The sequence below is a fragment of the Marmota flaviventris genome, chromosome 9 (assembly GCF_047511675.1).
Source record: "Marmota flaviventris isolate mMarFla1 chromosome 9, mMarFla1.hap1, whole genome shotgun sequence".
Taxonomy (NCBI): domain Eukaryota; kingdom Metazoa; phylum Chordata; class Mammalia; order Rodentia; family Sciuridae; genus Marmota; species Marmota flaviventris.
The window spans coordinates 7,686,954-7,712,116 of record NC_092506.1 but is presented as its reverse complement, the minus strand read 5'-3'; the positions used below and the strand labels follow the sequence as shown (position 1 = coordinate 7,712,116).

General features: G+C 59.7%; 1 protein-coding gene across 3 annotated transcripts; it reads right to left on the bottom strand.

The window, feature by feature from the left end:
• Nucleotides 1-5,401: 5,401 nt before the first annotated feature.
• Atg2a (autophagy related 2A) lies at nucleotides 5,402-25,012 on the bottom strand. 3 transcript variants are annotated; one of them, XM_027944779.2, is made up of 41 exons: nucleotides 24,748-25,012; nucleotides 22,291-22,453; nucleotides 22,057-22,209; nucleotides 21,836-21,938; nucleotides 21,294-21,429; nucleotides 21,105-21,203; nucleotides 20,712-20,808; nucleotides 20,472-20,636; nucleotides 20,232-20,372; nucleotides 19,434-19,671; nucleotides 19,197-19,344; nucleotides 19,023-19,115; nucleotides 18,520-18,675; nucleotides 18,171-18,414; nucleotides 17,795-17,891; nucleotides 17,512-17,671; nucleotides 16,702-16,844; nucleotides 16,483-16,622; nucleotides 16,217-16,377; nucleotides 15,771-15,921; nucleotides 15,484-15,677; nucleotides 15,300-15,380; nucleotides 14,948-15,054; nucleotides 14,747-14,839; nucleotides 12,903-12,973; nucleotides 12,607-12,683; nucleotides 11,932-12,102; nucleotides 11,676-11,802; nucleotides 11,378-11,592; nucleotides 10,733-10,884; nucleotides 10,353-10,488; nucleotides 9,026-9,229; nucleotides 8,770-8,871; nucleotides 8,597-8,681; nucleotides 8,358-8,490; nucleotides 8,200-8,272; nucleotides 7,950-8,032; nucleotides 7,579-7,700; nucleotides 7,284-7,438; nucleotides 6,182-6,334; nucleotides 5,402-6,097 (listed from the first exon to the last, which is right to left on the bottom strand). In XM_027944779.2, exons 1-41 carry the CDS (start codon nucleotides 24,916-24,918, stop codon nucleotides 5,861-5,863), a joined length of 5,730 nt encoding a protein of 1,909 aa, XP_027800580.2. In that variant the 5' UTR covers nucleotides 24,919-25,012; the 3' UTR covers nucleotides 5,402-5,860. The 3 variants fall into 3 exon arrangements, with proteins under 3 accessions (XP_027800580.2, XP_027800578.2, XP_027800579.2); XM_027944777.3 differs by having other exon boundaries at nucleotides 10,733-10,941; nucleotides 24,748-25,011; XM_027944778.3 differs by having other exon boundaries at nucleotides 10,733-10,941; nucleotides 11,938-12,102; nucleotides 24,748-25,011.
• Between the last annotated feature and the right edge of the window lie 151 nt (nucleotides 25,013-25,163).

Here is a 25,163-nt window from a genome sequence, read left to right as displayed (position 1 = left end):
TACTACAGTCGGGAATGAAAATCCGGTGTCCCCAACCACACAGCACTCAGCCAGACCCAGCCACGGATGCAAACACCAAACCAGGGGACATGGACACATTATTTTGGGTTGCTAGGTAGGCAGGTAATAAACTACAGAGAAAGGCAGAGCAAGTGGTTATGTACCATGAAGGTCAGGATCGCGCTGACCTGGGGGGACTGCAAGGACACATTTTGGGAGGACTTTTGGGCCATGATGTCTCTTTCTTGACTAGAGTGGATGTTACACAGGGACTCATCATACATTACTTTACATTCATATAAATTGAGTCTGTAAGGGTACCATCAGGATCCCCACTTCGGGAGAGGCCTGCTACCAATCTCTCCATCTCACGCACACCAGTCCCTAGGCGCGACCTTTAGACCTTTAGTCGGGCCGGGCCGGGCTCAGCTCCTAGGCCCTTGTTGTGACACCGGGCTTCTGGGGCAGGCTTGGGAAGCAGTGGAGTTGGAAGAGGAGGCCCCACCGCCCTGGAGCGCAAGCAGCCCCGCCCATCCCCATTGTGGTGCCCAGGGCGCCCCCTGGCGGCGGCCTCAGGGAGCGAGTCTTGTAGAAGAGCAAGCTGTCCCCACCGCCAGTGCCTGCGTTTCACTTTCTGCATCTTTATGCTGGTGACCTGTCCCTGGGCTTCACTGCAGCAAGGGCTAAATTCCTATTCGCTTCTGTCAGGAGTCTTTCTTTGATTAAGACCACCCAACTCTGACCACTCCTTCCCCATTGACTCCTTCAGCTGCAATTGGAACTTTATTCATTTGCATGTATCCCGGAGCGTGGAGGTGGCAGTGACAATGGTGATAGTGATGGCGATAGCGATGATGGTTAAAAAAAAAAAAAAGACTGGCACCTACTGAGGGCCTCCTACCTACCAACATTGAGCTGACCACTCCACATGTGCGTGATGCCCTTCCCCAAGCATCTCCATTCATGCTTGTGGTTGGTTCTTCAGCGTGCATTTATTAAGCTCCTCCTCCAGTCAGTGACCACCACACCTGGGGCTGGTGGGGGGAATAGCCAGGTGCTGGTGATGGGTATGAAAGGGATGCTAGCAGAAGCTGCAGAGCATCATGGGAGACCCTGGGTTAGGTAAGAGGGGAGGCCAGTTCCTGCACAGGCAGGCATCCTGGAGGGAGTGACCCTTGAGTCGATCTCAGCAGGTTTGAGAGACAGAGCGGGCAGGTGCAGGGAGGCCCAAGCTAGGGAGAATGTGCACAGACCTGGGCCTACCCGGAAAAGGCCACAGCTGAGTGGAGCAAGGCACCAGAGGGCCTGTTTTGCTCCTGAGTGGAGGCATGGTCTCCTTTTGAACCAGAGAGCTCTGTAGAGGCAGACAGAGGAGGGGCCCAGGGACTGCCTGCCACTACCTTCCAACCTGGGCCAGCACTTGAGGTCTGGGGCCTGACAATCCCAAGAAGGCCAGAATCCGGCGCTCTGTCATTCCACCAGTGTGTCTTGAACACCAACTAGGCTGGTGGCTGGGGAACAGGCCTGAGAGGATGAGTAAATTGTGGACTTTGCTCTCCGGGAGGCTGAGGCCAGCACAAGGATAAGATAACTACACAGAGCTCGTGAGCTCTGCCTGGAAGGAGATAAGGGAGGAGGGAGAGGCTCACCAAGCTGGGTGTGGGTGGCAGGGCAGGCCTGCAGGATCGCGGGAAGGTCTTTGAGGAAGGGTGTCTGAGCTGAGGCTCAGCAGGGGCAGATGGGGTCCCAGGAATTCTGAGCAGCAAGGACAGTGGGATCAAAGCCACTTATGGGGCCAGGGATGGTATTGGGACCAGAGGAGAGGCTGCCTGGGGTCCTCAGAAACAGAAGATCCAGCTCGCTCCAGGACTTTGGCTGGCACGTGTCCCCAGAAGACTGTGTCTGTACCTCCCCAATAGGCTTACAGGTTACCTCACAAGGGCGCCAGTAGGATTCTAGGTGCTCACAGGTGACGGGAGGATGGAAACAAACACAGACCTTCCAAAGGCCTAGGTGGGCACAGCACTCAAGGGCAGGGCAGGGCTCAGGGTGTCCAGGTGGGCACCCAGGGTTGAGAAGTCTTCCTGGCTGGGGCTGCAGTTCCATCCCCAGCATCAAGAGAAAAAAAAGCTGGGGCAGGGATTGAAATGGTCAGTAAGATGAGCCTCGCAAAAAAGCTAGAAATGGTGTCCCAGGTGGAGGGCGTAGCTGGGCCGGAGCAGAGACCGCCCAGGGCAGGCAGTGTGGGCTTAGCTCAGAAAAGCGGGAAGACAAATGGAGAGAAGAGGGCCTCAGGGAGGAACTGGGGCAGCAGGTCTGCCGCGGCTGGAGACCCCACCCCGCCCCGCCCCGCCCCTGCAGGTCCTGGCGGCTGGCATTGAGGCGAACATACCTGTGACCTATGGAATTGGCAGCCAGAGGGGAGACGAGAGCACTGGCTGTCAATTCATAGGTCAGAGCCCTGTGCACTCGGTCTTGGTGGCCGGCCGACAGCCTGCCACCCTTGCCATCCTGGGCTGGGGGCGTCGCCATGGAAGCCCCCTGCAGTCTGCTGGCCGGTGGTTCCCTCTCCTCCTCCTCCTCCGAGAGTACCAGCCCCCACCCCGGATAACAGCAGCCCCAGCGGAACCTGTGGACACTTCCACATGGAGTTGCTGTTACAGGGGGGAGGGGCCAATTGGAGGCGGGCCCTGCTTGCCTGGCCTGTCCCCTCAGGCAGGACCTACAACCCATGGCCGCCCACCCAACCCTCTGGGTACCCGGGGCCCCAAGTTCACAGCCTTTTTATTGAGGCTCCTTATCACGGGGGCCCAGGCTGGTGCCAACACTTCCTGGGCGAAGTCCAGAATCAACCCCAGACCTGCCTCATAAAGCCGGGAGTGGCCCTGGTTTACGACTCCTGGGCAGCCTTTGCCCACTCCGACACCACACGCCCTCTGTCCCCGAGTTCTTTTGTTTCCTCGTTTCTTTTCCAACTAGAGCTGGGCCACTTTCGGGTTTGGCCACTGTGGCCTCCACCCTCTGCCCTTTGCCCACCCTCCCTGCTGCAGCCATGAGGCAGAGGGACAGCCCGACGTCTGTCCCTCCCCAGGAACCTCTAAGGGCCCACCTCTGTGAGGGTGGCCCTGTACACGACTGGAGACGAGAGAAGAGGGGAAGGAGAGGCAGGAGGAGAGAAATGGAAGGAGGGCAGAGAACTGGAAAGAAACTCGGAGAGGGGAGAGAGGAGGCGAGGAGGGGGTGACCAGGGCCGACGGGAGACTTGCAAAGGTGCCGGGGCTGGGTGCAGCTCAGTGGGCGTGGCTTGCTTAGCCTGCGTGAGGCCCTGGGTTCCTTGCCCAGCACTGCAAATGAAAAAAAGGAAAAGATAACAAAAAGATGCCGACACCCAAATCTGCCTGCCAATTCTAAGAACAGGGCTGTGAGCCGCTGCCCACCTACAACACTCAGGACCTCAGTAGCCTGAGAGCCAGCTGTGGCCTGGGAGCTGGGTGACCTTGAGCAACTAGCTTGACCTCTCTGATTCCTCCTGTACAAACCAGGGCTTGTGAGGCTATCCTGCACTCTGCTCTGGACTGGTGGAAAGCCACCCATCCTTTGACTCTGAGTCAGTCCCCACTTCAGGGAGGGGAAGGAGCTGCTGCTGGGGGCCCTAAGCTGGCCTGCAGCACAAAGAGCAGGACTTCTGGGAAGTACTCTTTCATCCCCACCTCAGGCTCTGGCCTGAGAGGCTTCAGTGATGGGTACCGGTGCCTGTCCTGCTGGGACCCAGTGGGCATCTGGGAGAAAAAAGAAAGCTTCTAGAATGGATTGAGCCAGGCTCACATTTGTCAGTGGTAAAATAAATAAATAAATAAATAATAGAGGATCAGAGAGGCAGAGGAGGCTGCCCAGGGTTAACAGAGCAGGGCTCTGAGGTGGGCGCTGCCCTGGCAACCCCCCTCCATGTGGCATCATCTCGAGATGCAGTCAAGACAGGAACGGGGACCCGTGGGTAGGATCCTGGGAGTTGGGGCCTGTGAATGAAGACGCCAGAGCAGGTGACCAACAATCCCCCCAAACCCAGCAGACCCTCCCAGAGGCCTGGCCACAAAACGCCAGGCCACTCAGCTGACATTGCAGCCCCTCCCCTCAGGGTGGAATCAGGCACAGAGCAGGAGGCTAGCCCAGGGTCAGCCAGGTCCCCTTCTCTCTTGCTCAGAGGCTTTGTAGAAAGGCACCTGGGCTCGGAAGCACGCGGGCACAGTGCTGCAGGGAGACTGTCGGGAGGTCTCTTACCTGGGTGCCTGGCTGGCCCTCGAGGCACAGAAGGAAGTGGGGACACCCTGGGCTCAGCGCCTTTTGAGTCGTTGGCCCAGCCCTGGTGGCGGTTAATGTTTAGCCCACTGCAGTCAATACCGATCACAAGTGCGGTTCGAAGGGCAGGAAAGCCTGGACTGTGCCCGGGCAGGTGGGTGGGTCCAGGAAGCATCGGCTAGGCCCCATCTGCCCATCCTGGTGGCCTCAGACCCCAGCCATGCAGTCATCTCCCTCTGGGCTTCAACCTCTTTGCCTTCTTGCTTTGCCTACTTCCTACTGCCCCAAGTGACCATGGGCAGCTAGAACCTGGTCAAAGCTGCTGCCCAACCTTCCCTCAGAGGCCAAAGAAGGAGCTGGTGGCCCTCTGCTAACTTCAAAGGGGCCTGCAGGCGCGGGCTCTCCAGCCCTGACTCCTGACCCAGGCCCATCCTTCCACGGGCCCACCTGCTTCTGTGGGTTGCTCTGGAAGAGAGTGGGGCGTGGGGCTCCCTCTTTCTTGTTCACAGAAACAGGGTGGAATGGTAGGCAATGGGCATCTTCCAGTCTCATGGGACGTTCCGTGACCCTTCCAGCCACAGCACTGCACCCCAGCACCCTTCCTCTTCTGATGTTTCATCACCCCCAAAGTGTTCTGCTACAGATGGTGGGAGCAGCCTCCAGGAGGCCCAGGGCTCAGCCTTTGAAGAATGGCCCCAAGTGACAGTCTAGACCCTGGCTGGTCGGCTGGGACCACCTGGAGGAACCCACATCAGGGCCTGCGCCCGTCCTGACTGGCTCACATCCTTGCCCTTTGCTCTGGTCTGAACCTCGGGGATCCAAGGGCCATTCCTACTTCCCTGGCAGCCCCAGGTGGCTCCTCCCAGCTTCATTCAGCCTCTGCCAGTAAGAAGTGGAGCCAGGGTGACGGCTCCCTGGCGGGGTGGCCAGGTAGAGCCCAAGCAGAGGCAAGTCAGGTGAGAGAAGATGGCTGGAAGGTGTGGCACCCCCTGGTGGTGACAGGGAGGAACTGGGTACAGGGATGGGATCGGGGCAGAAACCAAGGGGCAGGCGGAGGGGAGGGCCAACAGGGGCCCTTCAGGCACTCAGGACCTGGGAGAGGGACTGGCGGTGGGCACAGTTTATTCCACTTCATGCAGACACTGACCCACGCGCTCAAGGAGCTTAAAAATAATACAGAACCATACGGAGTCTGTCCCCCACCTCCCCACGAGACACGGAAAGACACTTGGCTGAGTGGGGCTGGAGTCCGAGGGTCCAGAAGCCTCTGTCTTGGGACAAGGCAGCAGGTGGCCCAGGTGGAGGGGAGGGGCAGGGCCCTTTCTCCCCAGAGAAAAAGTGCACAGACGGGGTCGAGGCCCCAAGGCAGGGAACCCCACTCTCACAGCGGATTGGCAACAGGCAGGCGGGGCAGCTGTCCTTCACAGAGGCCATCCCCTGAAAGGCCCAGGACTGGCCCAGCTATGGGTCGCCACTCTCAGGAGGTCTGGGAGCTGGTGGCACCACTGGGGCAGGTGGAGAGGGTGGGTGGGCAGTGTCCCACCAGGTCCTGAAAGCCCTGGTCTCAGTCCTGGGCCTCCTCGGAGCGCCACTTGAGAGCATGGTCCTTGTGGGCATCGGGCAGGATCTGGTTGCGCATGCCCCCGAGCAGGTTGGATGTGGCCTCCGTGGCTAGGATGAATGGCTTCACCACCGTTGGGGGCAGCTGGCGGATCACCCCTCCCACGGCGCCTGTCAACCCCTTCTGCTCATGGCCCCGCGACGCCACATCACAGATGGTCTGAGCTGTGTCCAGGATGCCCTGTGGAGGTCAGAGGTCAGTGCAAGGGTCTGAGTGAGGAGGTGGGTGCGGGGTGACTGGGAGCAGGGCTGGGGCGTTACTCACCTCTCGAACAGTGTCATAGGCCTTGGCCACGCCTTCCCGGAGGTCAGCGGGCTGCTGGCCCTTGCGCAGCCTCCGAGCAGAGCGCTTGTCCTGCAGGGAGCGGGAGATGGGCGCCGCCGGGGACAGGATGTCGTACACTGTCTCAGCTGTGGCCTGAAGGACACAGGAGAGTTGGCCAGGCAGCACACTGGCACCTAGGCCCCCAGGCCAGCTCGGGACCCTGCCATCCCTCAGCCTCTCCACACTCAGCCCTCCGCAATGCACCCCGGGCGCCTGTTCGCAGCCATTTTCCTGCTCCTCCTTTTCCATGGCTCCTGCCACCCCGGTCAGGGAATTTCAAACAGCACATGACCCCTGGGGGCTCCTCATGTCTCCTCAAACCGGAACCCTTTCCCCACTAACTGCCACACCCAGGGAGGCTTCTCATGGCTGCCACCAACGAGCTCACCTGAGGTGGACTGTGCTGCCCCCGACCCCGTTCCTCACCTGGCCCCGGAGACCCACTGACCATCACTGAGCCCCAGCCTCCTCTGCCCTTGGGCTCCTCTGTTCTCTACCCCCACACGGGCCCCCGGTATCACTCTTTCCCACCCAACTTAACACACTTGGGGCTCCCTGTGCTTGTCTCCCCAGGTTCCCATTTTGAGACCTCGTCCTCAGCCCTCCTGGATGATCCAGGATGCACCGTGCCTCCACACACCGCACCACAATGGTCACCCCCACCCCAGGGATGACACACTGTGTGCTGCTGCCGCAGGACTGTCCTCCTCACAGGCCAGCTCCCTGATGCCCTTGAGGACCCCTTGGGCCTGGCGAAGTATATGGCCTGACCAAACCAGGGCCAAACTTTACAAATAGTTCTTCTCCTGCCCTCCTTCTCAGACACCCCTGAGCATGAAGACACCTTGGGTGGAAGCCCCCGTGTGCCTCAGGGCTATGCAGCTGCGGGCCATCATCAGGCCTCTCCTCTCCAGGACTGTTTCTCTAAAACAAGGCCGCAGTACCGACTGGACCCTCTCAGCAGCTTTGCGGGCAGACTGAAGGCGCGGAGGGGCAGGGGCTTCTGGTGCTTCCTTCCCCAGCGGGCAGAACCTGCGCTCACCTGGATGGCCTGCACCAACCGGTTGCTCAGTTCCAGGGCAGCCGAGGCCGTGGACGAGCCGAAGGAGGCGGCCCCCCGCTGCAGCCCTCGCATGAGGCGCCCGTCCTTCCTGTACTGCTCAATGGGCAGCCACAGCAGGTCCCGGAACCCTTGGACTGGGGGAGATGGGGCTGTCAGAGATGCCTGAGGCTGTCCTGCCTCCATTTCCACTGCCTGGCGGCCTCTTCCTCCCTCCCCCATGCAGGTGTCTCGCCGTCCAAGCGTAACGCGGTCAAGGGTCCTCAAAGCCACTTACAGAGTTGAACGACTGAGTGCATGGGACCCACGCCGCCCAGCAGGCCGGGCAGCTGGTTCTTGCGGATGTCCTGTAGCCACTCGTTGAGAGCATAGCCCAGGACCTTGTCCACACCCAGGAGCCTGGGAGGAGAGATGAGAAGGGGGAGGTGGAGGAGAGTTAAGGGGCCCGGAAGGACCAAGGATCGCTCTGGCAAGTACCATGGGCACCTCCCATGGTCCCACGGGCGTGTGTGGAGCAATGACTACACCCTTACACAGAGGAGAGACAGGCCGCGGGAGGGTTTTGGACAAGGCTACACAACCAGCGAGAAGCACAGCAAAGGGAAGGTCGGGGACTGGCGGGCAGAGCGCTGGGGGCTGGGGGCTCACCCGTGCCGGCAGCAGAGTCGCTTTAGCTTCAGCTCGGAGCAATTGAGCTGGGCCAGGCCGATGAGGAGGCCAGCGAAAGTGCCCTAGGGAAGGGGGTCCAGTTCTGCGATGGGCACAGGAAACTGGCCAGCCCATGAGCCACTAGAGACTGATGCAAGCCCTGTCCCCAGGGAGACTTGGCCATAGCTGAGCAGAACTAGGACCCCCAGAGAGCCCAGCCCACCCTGCCCTGCCTGATGGCCCTGCTTACCACTTGATCCATGGTGACGTGCTTGCCATGATAATCCAGCCAGATGGGCACCTCAGATGTGAAGCGGAACTCCCTGGGTGAGGAAACAGGGAGAGAGTCCTTTGGGCACTGACCGGTCCCCAGCAGCCTGGCCCAGGATACCTGGGCTACATCCCTACCTGAAGTAGATTGGCTGCTGCTCAACAGAGGAACCGTGTCCACTGCCAGAGGCCTCTTGTGAGCTGCTGGTGTCTGTGGTCTTGGGCTGCCCTTCCTGAGGGCTACTGGGCCGGCCTCGGGTCTCAGGGTGAGCTAAGGCGAGAGAGGCCTCAGACCAGGGACAGACCAGGGATGGCCGGGTGCCTGGCTGCCCAGAGACAGATACCTGGGCTCTCCCCTCCCTGGCCCAGCCTCTCACCCTCCACAGAGGTCTCTCCTGGGACCAAGGGGTTGATGCCAGCTGCCAGACTAGTGAAGAAGTCCTTGAGGAAGAAGAGGGCATCCTGCACAGAAGTGTTTGGAGAGATCAGACTCAGAGTTAAGGAGATAGTAGGGGACATGCTGGGCTCTGCCTTCACATGGTCTGCTCACCTGGTCCACATTGAGCCGCAGGGGCATCAGCGAGACACGGAGACAGCACTCAGGTCCACCCACATTGGTGGTGGGAGCCACGTGCAGCGCTTTGATGGTGAGCTGAGGGCAGAGAACGAGTTCCGTGCTTGCTGGGCCTCTGGGGTTCCTGAACCCTTCCCACTCCATCAGGCCCCTTTTGCCTGCACTGGTCCCCCTGCCAGGCCCGCCAGAGCGCTGCCCTCCCCGGGCCCCCACAGCACGCGCCTGCACGCACCATGTTGGAGTGGGTACGCCGTGGCAGCCGCTCGCTCGTGTGGAGGTGCAGGAACTTGTTAATCTGGGAGGTGGCCAGCCGGTCGCGGATCTCCAGCTCTTGCACAATGAGCACCTGGCGGGACAGTGGCCGCTCTTCCAGCTCCTGGCTAGGGACTGGGCCTACAGCCGGCTCCTCTGGGTACACCTCGTGCTGGAAGCTCACCTGTGGAGTGGACCCCGGAGGGAGGGAAGGCCTGGCGCAGGCCCCTTCTCTCAGTGACTCTGTGCCCGTTCCCACCTCAGGCCTGCGTCTAGCTGCCAACTGGAGGCCTCCACGTGACAGTTCCACCAGCGGCAAATGACCTGGCTGCGCTGAACTCCAACACCTTCCCCACATCCACCTGCCCTGTCCCCACAGCCTCCGTCCCCCCGTGGCTCCAGCCCACCTGCCCTGGACCACCCCTGTCCACTCTCCACATGCCCAAGAGGCCATGAAGTGCTGTATGTCCCCTGAGTGCTGTGCCCCAGTCTAGACAAGCATGGCCTGGGCCTTGTTCTTCCCTCTAGACCTGCTGTCCCCATGTTCCCTGTGCCCCTCCAGCCTGTGTCATCCTCAGGCCTTGCCTCTGTGCCCCACTGCAGAGAACCTTCCTGCTAATCCTAGAGGGCTGCTGGGTCCCGCTAGGTCTCAGGCCTCTGGTCCCTGAGCCCTCGGTGAACCCACTGCTCCCAACAGCCTGGGTGCTGTCTGCCTCCGCTCAGAAGGTGGGACCTCCCCTGCACAATTTCTCAGGACAGAAACCCTCTGGAACATTCTGTGCCTCATATACAACGTAGACCAAACCAGTGTTTCTTCCTGCCATCTGGTCCCTCCAGAGTCTGCCCATCCTCACCGTCCCACTGTCTTGCACTGTGGCAGCCTCTCCAGGCCCCAAGGGGACCTCACTCCGTAAGACCAAAACCATTTGTGCTCTATGAGGTCCCTGCCATCTCTGGCCTCCCTCCTCTCACTCTCCTCCCTCACTTGGCTTTGGCCCTGCTGGGGCCTGGTGGCTCCTGGAAGACCCAGCAATGCTCCCAGCTGGCAGCGCTCACATCACTCCGCCGCGGCGGCTCCTGTCTGCCTTTGTTCGAAGGTCTCTGTTTCTTGAAAACAGGGCTCTTCCACCTGCTCCTCCTGCCTTTGGTTTTTCCTGACTGAGTCCCACCATTGGCCACACTAGGGCCATCTTGCTTGGCTGCTCCACTGAGAAGGCAGGCATTTTGTCTGCTTTGTTACAGGAAGCATCTAGAACCTCAGCCCAGATGTGCTCTGACAATGCTGTGCACCCCTCGGCCACACTCACCTTGCTCAGTTGGATCTCCATGAGGACCTGGTGCTGCCGCCCACTGCCTCCCTGCGTTCGCCAGGAGTTCTGGGGCCGGTTGGGACCAGAGCAGCGGGAAGGGGAGCCCCTGGGGCCTGTGAGTCCAACTCTTGCTCTGGGGAGCAGGATGAGGGACAAGATGACAAAGGAGTTCCTGCCCTGCCCCCTGCCCCATGAGGCCTTCCCTCCTGGGGCAAGAGACCTTCTCCCTTCTGAGTCCTAAGAGGCAGCAGGGACAAGGAAGGGGACTCAGGCCAGTGAGGGTTGCATGAGGCTCAAGGTCACTAGCTGCCAAGTCAGAGCTGGGCTGGGCCTGGGCCCTGAACTCCACTGGTTGCCACCTGTACCCTCCTCCTCACCTGTGGCCAGGATGGGGGCCAAAGTCTCGGCCCCCATAGAGGTGCCAGACCAGGGAGACCTCGCGTAGCACCACACGACTGCTGGGCACTGGGAAGTGGGCAGGTGCCCGCAGCAGGTCTGTGCTCCCCAGCGGCCGGGAGAAATGTCCATCCTGCACGACAATGGGACCTGGATGCAGCTGCGTCACCACGGGCTCCCCGTCCCGGGGCTGCCAGGAAGTTAAGCAAAGATGCATGAGCACAGAGGCAGTCCCCGGCGCGGTGCCCCTCAGTCTCTCCCCAGTCCTTACATCTCCCTCTCCTCTTCTACCTGTTTTTGACAAAAGATGGCCCTCTTGGGCTACCATCCCCAGAGTTTGTGTCTCAGTAATCTGACCAGGAAGGGTCAAGAGTCCACATCTCCCTGGCTCTTCCTACTGGCCTGGCAGCCACATGGTCCCCTGCTCTGCTAACCGCCCCTCCTCTTCCTCCATCCCCCATTGTCCCAGTCCCTCTGCTCAGGATGCCAGGCCTCCTTTCCTCTGGAAACCCACGTGTCCCTTCCAAGCCCAGCGCCAAGGCTGTCCCCGCCTGCTCTCTCACTGAGGGGGCTCCAGAAGGGCTGAGCCTGAAGGGTGGCAACAAGGCAGCCCCCACCGCACACACCGGGATGCCCAGGCCAGGAGCGTCAAGGATGCAGAACTCGTCACTGTCCAGGGTGTCTCCATCCCCCTCCTCTTCCTTCTCCTCTTCCTTCGCCTCAGAGCGGGACCCTAAGCTGCCAGCGGAGCCTCCAGGAGGGGCGGAAGGGGGCTGGGCCCCACTCCGTTCACCTGGGAACAGGTAGACTGAGACGGGCGAGGCCTGAGGGAGGGGCCCACCTATGGGAGACAGAATCCAGTTTAGAGAGATGCCACTGTGGGTACCTAATTGTGTTTGCTGTCCCAAAGTGTCCCCAGCCCACCTGAAGGCTGGGCCAGCTCCCGCAGGCTGCGCTCTGTGTCCAGAAGGGCATCAGCCAGGTCCCGTTGGTTGATGAGTGCTGTCTCCACTGGTGGGCACGAGGGCAGGGAGGCAGGGCTCTCGGAGAGCTGGCTCGGGCAGGGAGGCGTGATGAGTGACAGGAGGGAGTCCCCAGGGATCCCCAACCCCCCCACCCTGAGGGCCATGCAGGGGAGGGGCCTGGCCAAGCCCTGGTAGCCTGTGTGGCCAGGCCTCACCTGTACCTTCTGGCCGGCGATCTCCGTGGGGCTGGGGGGCCGGGGTGGGGGGTGCAGGTCGCCTGAGCTCATTACGTACTGCAGCAGATTGGCCAGCATGGCGCAGGAGTCGGCGCAGCTGTGCACGTGAACCACATTGTTGGAGCAGCGCAGCTCGAACAGTGGCTGGTTCTGTGGGCAGATGGGCCGTGGCATCAGTGCAGGCCCCACTGCCCACCTGGGGCCCATCCTGGGAGGGCCCACAGGTCTGCCCGTGCCACAGGGAGCGCTGGCCAGCCTTCCCTCAGGTGGCAGCCTGTGCAACACCCATTGAGCACATGTGCAAACTCAGAGTGACGGGGCCCTGGCTGAGGCCGCCCTGGCTGAGGCCACCCTGGGAGCAGGAGCGCAACCACCCATCACCTCACGCCCTCTGCCCCGACCTCAGTCCAGCAAAGGGGCCTGTTTCTCACTGAACAGAGGAGGAAACTGGGGCTGTCGGTGTCCCAGGACCCCATTTGGGCCCTCCTCACAGATGCCCTTGGGTGATGGGCTGAAACCTTGTCCATTCAGCAAACAGTGTGGGGCAACCAGGGGCCTGAACCTTCCTAAGCAGGTGCTAATACAGCCATCAGGGCAGGGCAGGCCATGTGACCCCCTCAGACCTCCTCAGGCCCCAGTGAAGGCTACACTCACCAGTTTGCCCTCAGTGCTCCCCTTCCACGTTTTGATCACCAATTCCAGGAGGTCCACGTCCAGGACACAGACATAATCTGAGGCAGGAGGTGGAAGACAGGTTCCTATGGTCTCCCTCCAGCCAGTCCCTGCCCACCACCAGGGGGAGGATCAGGTGCACCTGGTTGTGGCCCCTGTGTGTGCGCATGTGCACTGAAAACCCGGGCAGCAGCGGGGTGAGGACACCTCACTGCTCTGGGTATAGCGGGGGCTGTGGTCTCTCAGAGGGAAGGGAGCCAAGTCCAGGCCCTGCCCACCTCGCCGCAGATCCAGGGTCTCCACCTCACACTTATCGGACAGGTACAAGGCGGAGTCGTCAAGGATGAACCTGGTGGGGAACAGGGCTGAGAAGGGCCAGGAGCCACTGCAGCGGCAGCTTCATGGCAGACGGGCAAGCGTGGGGCTCCTGGCAACAGGCAGAGGGACCCAAGCCCACAAGAAGCTGCTGTGTGAGGAGCCCTCCAGCTTTGGTGCTCCTGTCTGTACAATGGGCAGAGCCTGGGCTGCAGACCCTGTCGGCTGGCAGGCGCTGTGGAGGGCCACACTCGGAGTTCTCAAGGTGCTTCCCGCTCCACCACCTCACGTGGGCCTCACACAAACCTGGGCAGGGAGGCAGGGAGGGGTCCTTTTCCCTCTACAGCATGACTGCTCTTTTAAAACAAGTCCTTAGTCAGGTGTGGTGGCACATGCCTGGAATCCCAGCAGTTCAGGAGGCTGAGGCAGGAGGATCATGAGTTCAAAGCCAGCCTCAGCAACTTAGCAAGGCCCTAAGCAACTAAGCGAGACCCCATCTTTCAATAAAATATAAAAACGGGGGCTGGGATTGTGGCTCAGTGGTTGAGCGCTTGACTAGCACAGGTGGGACCCGGGTTTGATTCTCAGCACCACATAAAAAAAAAAAATAAAGGCATTGTGTTGTGTCCATCTGTAAAAAAGATTCTCTCTCTCTCTCTCTCTAAAAAAAAAAATTATATATATTTATATATATGGGCTGGGGATCAGTGATAAAGCACTTGCCTAGCATGCGTGAGGCACTAAATTTAATCCTCAGCACAACATAAAAATAAATAAAAGTTGGGGCTGGGATTGTGGCTCAGTGGTAGAGCGCTCGCTTAGCATGGGCGGGACCTGGGTTCGATTCTCAGCACCACATAAAAAAAATAAAAAAGACATTGTATTGTGTCCATCTATATCTAAAAAATAAACATTAAAAAAATTAAAAAATAATAATAAATGAAAGTATGGTGTTCATCTACACTAAAAAAATATTTTTTAAAAAAGGGCTGGGGATGTGGCTCAGTGGTTAAGTAGTCTTGGGTTCAATCCCTGGCAAATAAATATATAGAGAAAAAGAAAATAAAACAGGCCAGGTGCTTAAGTTCTTGAGGCTAGCTTTGAACTCATGATCCTCCCACCTCAGCCTCCAGAGCCACTAGGATTACAGGTGTGCACCACTGCGCCTGGCTATGTATGCTTCTTTCTAGTCTTTTCTATGCAGTCATATGTGTGTTTGTGTGTGTGCGTGTGTGTATTCACCCACCTGCAGGGCCAGGAACAAACCTTACACATGCTAGGCAAGCACCTTGCCACTGAGCTAAACCCCCAACTCTCATTTTTTAAATATTTTTTAACATTATTCCTCAACTTTATATTAATGGTTACACAGTATCTCAGGGGTGAAGCATATTTATTTATTCAGTGGTGATTTGGGGACACTTAGATTGTTTAAGTTTGAACTTTTATTTTTTAAATTTTGCCTTGCTAAGGATGGAACCCAGGGCCTCACACGTCAGGCAAGTGCTCTGAGCTGTGTCCCCAGCCCTAGTTTGGACCATTCTGTTACACTACAGAGACTTGACCTCTACCTCTCTTATCCTCAGGCAAGCCCTAGAAGAGAGATCACCAGGTCAGAGAGTATCCCTTGTAAGGATCTGATTTGGGGCAACCAGCTCCACTCTAAGAAGATGGAAACAACTCATATTCCTGCAAAAGGTACCATCACCTGAACAGACAGGCCCAGACGGGCCTGAGGACACAGAGCAGGTTGGCAGCCACAGCCCCACTGGGGTGGGACTGATGGCATGTGGGGCAGCCTGCGTACCTGAGCAAGAAGGTGGATGTGTCCATGACGATGTTGCTGGAGAGGGTGAAGGTCTCAGCAGTAAGAAGGACACGAACAGGGAGGTAGAGGGGCCTAGGGGACATACTTGGGCTGGGGCAGGCTCCTTACACCTGAAGCCTGCCCCTGGCTCCTTCCCCAGCCCGGCTCTGGCCCTGACCCACGCCCACCCAGCCTGGGTACCTGTAGTCCACAGCGCAGGAGAACAGATGTGTGTGCAGGACAGTGATGACTGTTGGGGGCAGATAGCCCAGCACAGGGTCATCCAGCACATCTAAGAACTCCAGCAGCTTTGGAAGCCAGACCAGGGAGGGATAATGAGCACGAGACAGCCCACTCTTCCAATACCTCCCTGTCCTGGCCCCTACCCAGCACCCACCTGCTGCCCCTGAGCTGTGCACCACACCCCTTGCTAGGAGGTCCAGCCAAGGTCAGCTCCAGCCCAGCTGGTATCCCTCACCAGTTTCAACCCCTTTGACCCGCCCACCCAATCCAAAGTCCAGAGTCCTGGGCCAAGCGAACCCCTTCTGTTCACCTGGGAGTGCCAGCTCTGTTCAGGTAGGGCCATGTAGTGGCGCAGGGTGGCTTTGTGCAACCTTAGTGTCACCAGGAACTCCTGAGGGGGGGAGCAGTCAGAGCAGTGGGGAGCCTAACCTCAGCAGGCCCTGAGGAGGTGGCTGCCCAGCCAGGCGGGAAGGTGGAGTCAGGAAAAGCTGTACCTTGACATTCTTGTGGGGGTCCAGGTGGATGCGCACAGCGGCAGACAGCATGGGAGGGCCCTGGCCCTTGCGGCCTGAGGCTCCCCGCTCAGTCACCCCTTCCTCTGAGGGGTAGATGGTTGGGGCCAGCTGGGTTGGGGGAGTAAAGCTGGGCAGTTCCAGGTGACTGGACAGCAGGTAGTTGTCCACAGCCGCTGCAGAGGGATCTCACTGAGCCCATGCCAAGGCCACTGGCCACCCACTCTGCTCAGGGGCCCCATTCCCTGAGAGCCCCCCACCCTTCACACCTCGGTGGTAGAGTGTGGCCTTTTCAGCCTCGAGGCAGAAGTAGCCGAGCCCCGGCTGGCCGCGGTACTGAGAGACACTGAAGATGGTGCCCCGTTCCACATCCAGCACCAGCTCCCCATGTGCGACCTCCAGCCGCCTCCCACCTTCATCCTGCAGAGACAGAGCACCCACCTGTGCCACCTGCTTCGTTCGGTGGCTTCAGGCCTTGGGAGAAGTGTCACCTAGAGGCCTATCTGCCAGCACTTGCCTCTTCTGACATATGAGAATGATCCCTGCCTCCTGCTCCGTCTAAGGGACCAAATTCCCACCTACCCCCCCAGCATGGTTTCACCCAGAGGGGGTGTCAGGAAGTTGCTGACAGGCACAATGGAACTGGGTGGCGGGTGGGTGCTGGTGGCCACCTGGCCTTTTGTTCTCCACGTCCCTGCCCTGGAGCTGCCCTCACCTTGGCCTCACAGAGGGCTGTGATCCGACCCTTCAGCACCGTCACCAGCGTAGAGAAGGTACTCTGGGAGTGACGGCGTCGGGGCTCAGGGGCAGGGGCCTGGTGGACACCTGAGGCCCCCACCGAGAAGAAGTGGGTGTCCTCATCATCCGAGTCAGAGTCTGGCAAGATTAAGGTGGCTGGTGGGATGGAGACCTGGCAGGGCTGGCCCAGCCCTGCCCACACGTGGGGTCCTCCCGTCAGCCCGGCTAGAGCACCCCTCATACCCAGCTTGAAGGCTGACTTGCACATCTTGAAGTTGTCGTGCCAGAAGCCGGAGGAGCCCAGGAAGCCCGGGGGTTGAGGGGCGGGGTCAGGGGTGGGAAGAAGGTCCGCGGGCTCCCACATGAGCAGGTCATTGTTGATCCTGAGAAGGGAGGGGGGAGGACAGGTGAGGGTGGGCAGGGTCCGGCCCCCGGCCCAGCCCGCCTGCCCCGTGCTGCTACCTGTTGTAGATGCTCTCGTAGACCTCCTTGCTGGGCAGGAAGATGTGGGCGCTGGGCAGAAGCACCTCCAGGCCACAGCGGGACAGCGCCAGAGTCCGGCTCTGGAACGTCCTCATCTCCTCAGGGTCTCCAGGGATCACCATCTGGACAGGGCGAAGAGACCCCCAGCAGGACAGTCATCTCGGCCTGGCTGGGCCTGTCCCTACTCCAGATCACTCATTCACTCACTTATCCACTCACAGAAGCCCTTCTCTGTGTGAATGGGTGATGCCCATCTGGGACCAGCGCTAATGGCATGCCAACCTTGCTCTGAGGGCACAGACTCTTTTACCCTCACAAGGGCCCTTGAGACAGAACTCCTTGTGCCTACTTCCCAAAAGAGAAAATTCATCTGCAGGCAACACTCCAAGCCGTCAGAGCCACTGAGAGGCCCGGCCTGCCACAAATACAGGCAGTGTGGCCCACAGAACAGTCCCTCTGCTGCCCCTCGCTCAGCAACTTCAAAGAGCACCTGGAGGCCCGAGTATAAACTGCCAACAACAGCTGAGTGGGCTGCAGGCCTGATCTTCCCGACCAACGGGCCTGCCCTTGCCAGGGAGCTTCCCTCCCTACCCTGAGCAGAGGTGGGTGTTTCAGAGTCCCTTATTGGCCTGAAATCATGAAAGAAACAAAATCCTCACACTTGTGTTGGGTCACCTCATGTCCACCCCAGGGTGTCCTGTCACTGAACCACAGTCACATAGGTGGCTCCCAAGGCAGCGCTGCAGGTGGGGGAGGGGGGGCAGGGAAGAGGGGGCGGGGCAGGCTCACCTCCTCCGTCTCATACATGGTCCTCTTAGAGGAGAAGGGCGAGGGCTCAGGCTCCCGCAGCTCACACGGACTCTCGGTGGACAGCGCCAGCTCTTCTCCCTTCTCTGGGGCCATCTCCCACTGTGTGCTACCGGACTGGGGGTCCAGGGTCAACACTATCCTGCCAGGGCCAAGGCCTGTCACTGGCCTGTAGGGCCCCTGGGACCCGGGCCTCGGCTGGCCTCCTGCCACTCCAGTGGCAGGACCCTCCCCTCCGGCTGCTCCTTCCAGAGACTCCACTTACTGAGGGAGGAAGTACTTGTGTCCAGTACTCTTGGGGTCTAGAGCTTTGGAGACACGGAGGCAGGGGACAGGTGGCTTTTCTCCATCTTCATAGATTCCTGGAGGAGATGGAGAGGGGTGAGGATCATCACTGAGACCTCTCTCCATTTTTTCCCCATTGCTGGGTCCGGTCAGACACTCATAGACTGCAGTAGCCCACGGATAAAGGGTCCCCTCTGCCTGTTGCCCAGGAGGCCAGGGATAGTCACGCTAGTGTTCCCAAAAACTGGTAAGAGCCTGTGCCAGGGTCTGCTCTAACTGTGACCCACTTGCCCCAAGTCCACCTCTCCCCAAGGCCCAGGCCCCCTGCCCCGGGTGTTGTTCCCAAGGGCTCTTACCATGCAGGTCAGAGCAGGTGAGTTCCAGGCGGGTGGGGGCTGGGGGGCCAGGCCCACTGCTAAGCTCTGACCGGAACTGAGGATCACTCAGCTCCAGCCGCAGTTGCTCAGCCCGCACAGCCCGGCCTGCCCAAGGGTCCCGCTCGGGCCTCAGGTCAGCGATGGGGAATCGTAGCCTCAGTGTGGCCCGGGGTGCTGAAAGCCGGAATACTGTCTGCTGCTCAGTGGCTGGTGGAGGCTCTGCCTGTAGAAGGGTCAGGCGTCAGAGATGCCAGGGCCCTTGATACTATGGTCAAAGGCCAGAGGATCAGAGCTCTGTTCCCCATCCCAGTTCATTGGGATATCTCACCAGAAGGCCAGCAGGGGGCTCAGGGGGTGTGGTGGCCATGTGCAACAGGGCAGCCAGGCGATCCAGGGCTCCCAGCTCCACATCTGCTTGAAAATCAGCTAGGTCCAGGGCCAGTTCTGAGTGGCAATGGCGGGCAATGGAGCGCCGGGGCCGGCTCTGTGGAGGGGCAAGAGTGTTGGACTGGTGAGGGCAGCAGGGCAGGTGAGAGCAGGACAGGAAGGGGCTTCCTCAAACAAAAACAAAACCTGAGCCCTTCCCCATGGTGGAAGAACTTGGTAGGGGCCCAAGGAGACTGGGACTTTCAATACCCTGCCCTGTTGGACGACTCGCTGGTTTATTGAATAAAAGCCACCCAATATTTGCTCCTCCCACCTCAGAGGCTCAGCAGAGAGCAGCCATGTTGAGACTCTTAGCAACCAGGCTAAGGGACAGCATGGATGGAGCACGGGGTCCATGACCCTGGGAAGAACAGAGCCTCTCAGCCCGGGATGGGAGGTGGTTACCTTGGGCACCCGTCGCAGAGTCTGTGTGTGGCGTAGGTGGGCACAGGGCCGAGCTGAGGCCTGGGAGCCCATGTTACTGGGGAAACTCAGGATCTGGGATGGGACATGGTGGGTGAAGAGGGTCAGGTAGGCCTGGGAGCCCACCTAACCCCCAGGCCCTGCCCCCACCCTCACCTCTGTGTACTCGGGCTCCGAAGTGCCCCTGGGCCACAAGCACTCCAGCACCTCCAGCTGCCCAAAGTGCACTTCCGTGCTGCTCGTCCGCCGGCCCCTACTGCCGGTCCGCAGCTCCCAGGACAGCTGCACAGCTGTGCCTGTGAGCCTGCAGGGAAGAAGACAGGCATCAGAGGGTGGGCTTGGGGATTCCAGGAGTCTCTTTACAGGCCCCTTCCTCAGGCTTGTGGCTTATACCGGACATGGCTACAGGGGCAGGCTTTCTGGAAGCGCGGCCGGAGGTGGTGGAATTCTCGGGAGCCGAACGGCCCATCCTTGGCAGCATCAAACTCAGCAAAAAAATGGGTGGCGAGGTCAGGTGGTCCAGAAGATGGGGCAGAAGTCTGAAGCAAAGTCAGGGTCACACCCCCCAGGGTCATCTTCAGCAGCGAATCAGGGCGCATGGTGTCCGGAATGGGTGTGGGGGCCGCCTTGCCTGAGGGGACAGAGGTTTCAGCAGGGGCTCCTGGGAACTTGCAGGCACCCCAGCTGGTGTGAGAGTCAGCCACAGAGCTGGCCAAGCTGGACTATGGTCTGGCCAAGCTGGAATAAGGGGGGGGGGGGGCGCAAATCTGCCTCACCATATAGCTCTGGCAGGGGGCTCAGTCAGGCAAAGGTGACAATAAATACCTTCTGTACACCAGGCCCTCCGCCCAGGCTGTTTACCTCCTCAAGGTGCTAGAAGGATTCGCTGGTATGATAAGCACCCAGCCCAGTGCCTGACCCACAATAAGCTCTCACACCAACCAAACAACATCCAGATCTTATATATCAGTCTCAGAGCTTAAATGCTTGACCAAGAGTGCTGACTTAGATCCTGAGGCCCCATCCATTACATCACCAGCTTCCCAAATTAGGTCTCTGGGGAGCCACATCACAGGTGGCAGGTGTCTCCAGGCATCACTGGGGTCTACTACATGCATCTGAGAGCCTAGGCATCCAGGTCTCTTCCAGCCCTCCTCACCTCTGGAGGGCTGTCCAGGGTACTCAACTCACCAGCTGCGGGGGCAGGGGCAGAGAGTCGGCGGGAAGCCATGTTGCTATGCACAGAGGAGCCCAGGTCCACATCAGAGAGGGAGAGCTCAGAGACTGCTGAGGTCACACTGCTCGTAAGGCCAGTCATGGAAAAGAAGAGGTCTAGGGACAAGGTGAAAGGTGTGAGGGACAGAAGCTGGGCCCCCGGACTCTTGCACCCACATACACTGCCCCTCCACCCTGCATCTGCCCTGCACCCACCAGTGCCGTCCAAGTTGACAAGAGGGTTGGGGAGGGGCTCTGGGCTGAGAGGCTCGGCCACAGCACCCGCCTGCAGCTGCTGGTTCAGGTCCTGCTCGATCAGCCACAGGTCTTCAGCACCGAGCGGGCGGCTCTTGTTCAGCTTGTCAGCCAGGCCTTCAGGGTCTAGGGGAGGGCATTTCAGTCCAACCTGGCTGGCACTCCCTGCCATCCACCCCCTGGACCGCCCAGAGGCCTCACCTGCAAGGCTGACAGCACTGAGCAGAGCCTGAAGCTGCTGGAGCTGCCGTGGGGTCAGAAGCAGGTGCAGAGAGCCCAGCTGTCCTGCCACCTCCAACTGGGTGCCAAAGGGACAGCCATGAAGTCTAAACTCACCACCCGCCCCCTTGACATGTGCCGCCCCCCTGTCCTCACCCTGGGGAATCAGGATGCCACACTGATGAGGATAACATCTGTTAACAACTAGCTGATGAACCTGGCCACAACTGAGTCTGGGACTCAGTTTCTCTAGTTGCAAAGAAAGTAATAACTTCGCCCGCTTGACATCGTCCCTCTGGCCTGGGCACGAGCAGCATTGCTATGGATGAGTCTGGGATGGGACATACTGCTCCAACCCCGGGGCCTGGGACCCACCTTGGGGCCTGGGAAGGCCTCGTTCTGCTTCAGCTTCACCATCAGCTCCATGTACCCTGAGCAGCTGCCGATTTGCAAGGGAGGCTCTGGCGGTTCTACCTGGAGGCAGAGAGTTGAGAAAAGTGGGTGATGGTCTGAGGGATGGGAGCAGGGTGAGGGGGCTCAAGGGTGTGGGAATCATCAGCCCACCTGCGGGGGGAACTCCTCGAAGTGCAGACGCACCCCTGCCAGCTGTAGCAGCTTGTGCAGGAAGGCTGGTGGCTGGTGCACGTCTACCGGTGGCGCCTGGCTTGGGTCCCGCACTGCCTCGTCACAGTACTCCAGTCTGGGGAGTGAAGGGTCAGCCCTTGTCCTGGCCACCCCAGGCCTGGAGCCCTTTCTCCACACAGTGTTCTGTTCTAGGGGCATGGGTTGGGGAGCCCAGCCTGCAGAGCTGCCCATCATGCCCACGGTGGCCATCCTGGGCCACCATGTCCACCTTGGGGGCTCAGGCCAGGCCTTGGTCTTCTGACCCTCAGCAGCTAACCTGTCTTTGGGGCTCAGTCTCTCCAGGTCTGGACGACAGTTCCAGGCTCCAAACACAGCCCACCCCTACAACTTCACCACCGCCCAGCCTTACCCTGCCCTGCCCTGCCACTTCCCAAGAGCCTGGACCAGGGACGGGGGCCAGGGCAAGACCATCCAGCAGCCTCCCCCCACCCCCGAGCCCACCCCATGTGGCTGGCCCCTACCTCTGTACATGGACCTCCACAGCCACGCCGTGCTCCCCATCACCTGGTGAGTGCTCCACCCTCACAACAGTGTTCAGGAAGGTCACCTTGATTCTCCGCAGCACTGGGGGGTGGGGGGTGGTCTTGGATCAGGTGGGGCGACAAGATGGTCGTCTCCCAGCTGGGCAGCAGGGTTACTGCCTGAGCCCCCTGTCCTATGGGCTCCGGAGGGGTCTGCTCACCAGTCTCAATGGTCTGGGCAAACATCTCCAGTCCCTCCAGAGGCTGTGGTGGCTCAGAGGGCTCAGGGAGCCCCTCCCGCAGACACTCCTGAGCCAGCTGCAGGCTTGTGGTCATGCAGGAGGCCCAGCTCTGCGAGTCAGCAGCCCCTGGCCCTGTGGGAAAGAAAAGGTTCTCAGGGCAGATGCGCTCGGTCAGCTCCAGACTGCCCGGCCCTGGCCTTGCCTTGCCCTCACCTTGTCCCTGGCGGGGCTGCAGGGTGAGCTGGAGGCCTGACACGCGCACGGTGCAGTGATCAGTGAGCAGCGCAGCCCAGGGCACAGCCACCTCGATGGAGCCCACAAAGCCTTCCACCAGCTCCAGTGGCGACTCCATTGACTCCAGAACCTCATTCACAGACTGGAAACAAGCAGGGGACAAAGTGGCTGAGTGAAACCCCACATCCAGCTGACAGCCACAGCCTTTCCAGTTACTGTCACACAGAGCACTCAGCTTTCCCTGTCCCTCCATGTGCTATCTACAAGGCCCTACCTTGGCTCATGCTGTTCCCTGCTCCTGGCCTGCTCCATCATCTAAAGCCACTCAACCCTTTGAGCCAGCTCAAATGTCTCCCTCTATGTGAAGTTAAAATTGTTTACTGAGGCCAGGCACAGTGGCACACGCCTGTAATCCCAGTGGCTCAGGAGGATGAGACAGGAGGATTGTAAGTTCAAAGCCAGCCTCAGCAAAAGCGAGACACTAAGCAACTCAGTGAGACCCTGTCTCTAAATAAAATGCAAAATAGGGCTAGTGATGGCTCAGTGGTTGAGTGCCCCTGAGTTCAATCTCCACTACCAAAAAAAAGTTTATTGAGCAACTTCTATGTGCAGATGCCAAGGCTCCATGGGTATATGTTCTAGACATGGGGATAACACACACACAGGCCTGGCAGAGAGAACAGCAGCACCCCACATTCACCTTGGGCAAACAGAGTTCAAGGGAAGAATGTCCAGGAGAGGGCTGACCTGAGGTGGGAAGGAGCCTCTGAACCCCAGACACATGGTGTAGCTCTGAGGCATGAGGCTAAGCCCCTAGTGAAGACATCTGCTGGCTTTGCACCCTCACCAGCCTGGGAGCTCCTCAAGGGCAGCAGCACACTTGCCTTCTCCCTGCGACCCCAGGTGCTCTGGATGCTAATACCAGAGAGGGCTTCAGTAAGCATCTGCCTGACACGTGAATGAACAGGTACCAACAGAGCCACAGAGTCCAAATTTCCTACCTAGAGGCCAATGGATGGGGAAACTGAGGTCTGGAAAGAAGAGACTACTTGTCACCCCTTGTACTGTGAGGACTGAGGGTGGGACCTGGGCCTCTCTCCCTATCCCTCTTGAGTTCCCAGACAGGCAGCCTCTTGGGGGCCTTTAAGGTGAGCTGCAGGCTGAGCACCTGGTTAGCAATATAGTGCCTGAATTTTCCCCAGGTCAGGAGGAAAGCAGGCTAGCTAGGAGTCCCATTGGTCCCCAACAAGAGGGCAGGGCACAAAGGAATAGGGGTGTTTTCTGTTGTTGAAAAGAGAAGGGGAAGTTCAGAGGTCTGGGCCATCTTACAGGCCAACCTAAGAGGCCAAGTTCAGAGATCCGAGGAGACCTACAGTGGAATTCACAGACCACAGGCTGCTGGGAAGTGCCTCCAACTCAGGGCTCAGCTCCCCACTCCCCTATTTGCTCCCAAGTTCTGGCCACCTCTAAGCCTTAGCTCTTCCTTCCCAGAACTACAGATCCCTGGGGCCAGCCAAAAAATGAGAAGGCCCTGCCCCCACGCCTGACCTGCTGCTCTGGACCTTAAGGGCTGACCCAGTACCAGCCTTAAACTGGTGCCTCTAATTGGTGGCTCCTGGGCTACTCCCCAGGTCAGCTGAGCTGTGAGTCAGGGGCCCCTCACCCACCATCCCCCAGCCTCAAGCCTTGGACAAGACCCAGGCTCACTCTGGCTTCCCCAGCATCTCTTTCAACTTCCTCCTTGCCCAAGGCCAGACCTTCACATCCTTCCTAGAGGGCTGCCCTCCAGGTAGAGATGATGGGTCCCAAGTCCCTCCCTAAACCCAGGCTTGGTCCCTCCTACTCTCCCTAAAGCAGGAAGTAGACAGCGGCAGAGTCACACGAGGTGTTGATCAACACGGGTGCTGACGCCGTTGTTGACATCCACATCCGGAGGCGAACCCCACCCACCGGCCCAGGATCCTGGGGTCAGGAGGTCGGGGCGCACTTTCCACAAGTGCCCCCACAGGGCTCTGGACCACGACAGCCTTTCCTACCAGCTGCTTCAGCCCAAATCTGTCGCTGCCCTGGCCCCACTACACGGGAGTCCCCGTTCCTGGGCTTCCTTTTCACCCACTCCAGCCCCTAGGTATCACCCTCAACTCAGCCCCCAAACTCAAAGTGACCATGCTGTCATTCTCCAGACAAGCGACATCCCCTCCCTTAGCCTGTTTCTCCTCCGGTGAAGTGGAGACCCGGACTCCTTCCCTTCCAGCTTGTTGCTCTGGCAAGGAACTGAAGCCACCAGCGGGGTGCCTCCGACTCCTGGAGAGGGCCCTGCTCCCCTGGCCTCTCACGCCGGTGCCTGCTCTTTCGGCCGGAATTGATCCTTTGGCAGCCTCAGGTCGCTGCGCTCCCACCCTCCGCTCCTTCCCGAGCTCGGGCCTGGCTTCTCACCCAGGTCTCCAGGTGGATATCCCGCAGAGCAACGCTGCCCTTGTACAGATCCAGGCTGAGCTGGTCCAGGCTGAGGTGTTCCTGAAAGAAGTGCCCCAAGTAATGGTGCAGCAAGTAGCGGCAGACCCGCTCTTTCACACAGTTCGACCATGGCCACAGCCATCGTGACATCTCGGAGACCGCCTGGCCCCGGCCGCCTCCGCTTGCCGCCAGCCGGTGAACCCTGTCCGGCTGCGCTGTTCACTAGAGCCCCCGGCTTGCCCCACCGCTTCTCTCAGCGCCAGGCCGCGCCCCCAGCTGTCCAGCCACGCCCCCATGCTCACTGCCATTGGCCATTGGAAAGGGCGAGGCCCGCTGATTGGCCGCAGGGGGAGGAGCTTTGGGGAGCGAAAAAGGGACTGGGCTCTCGGCATGAT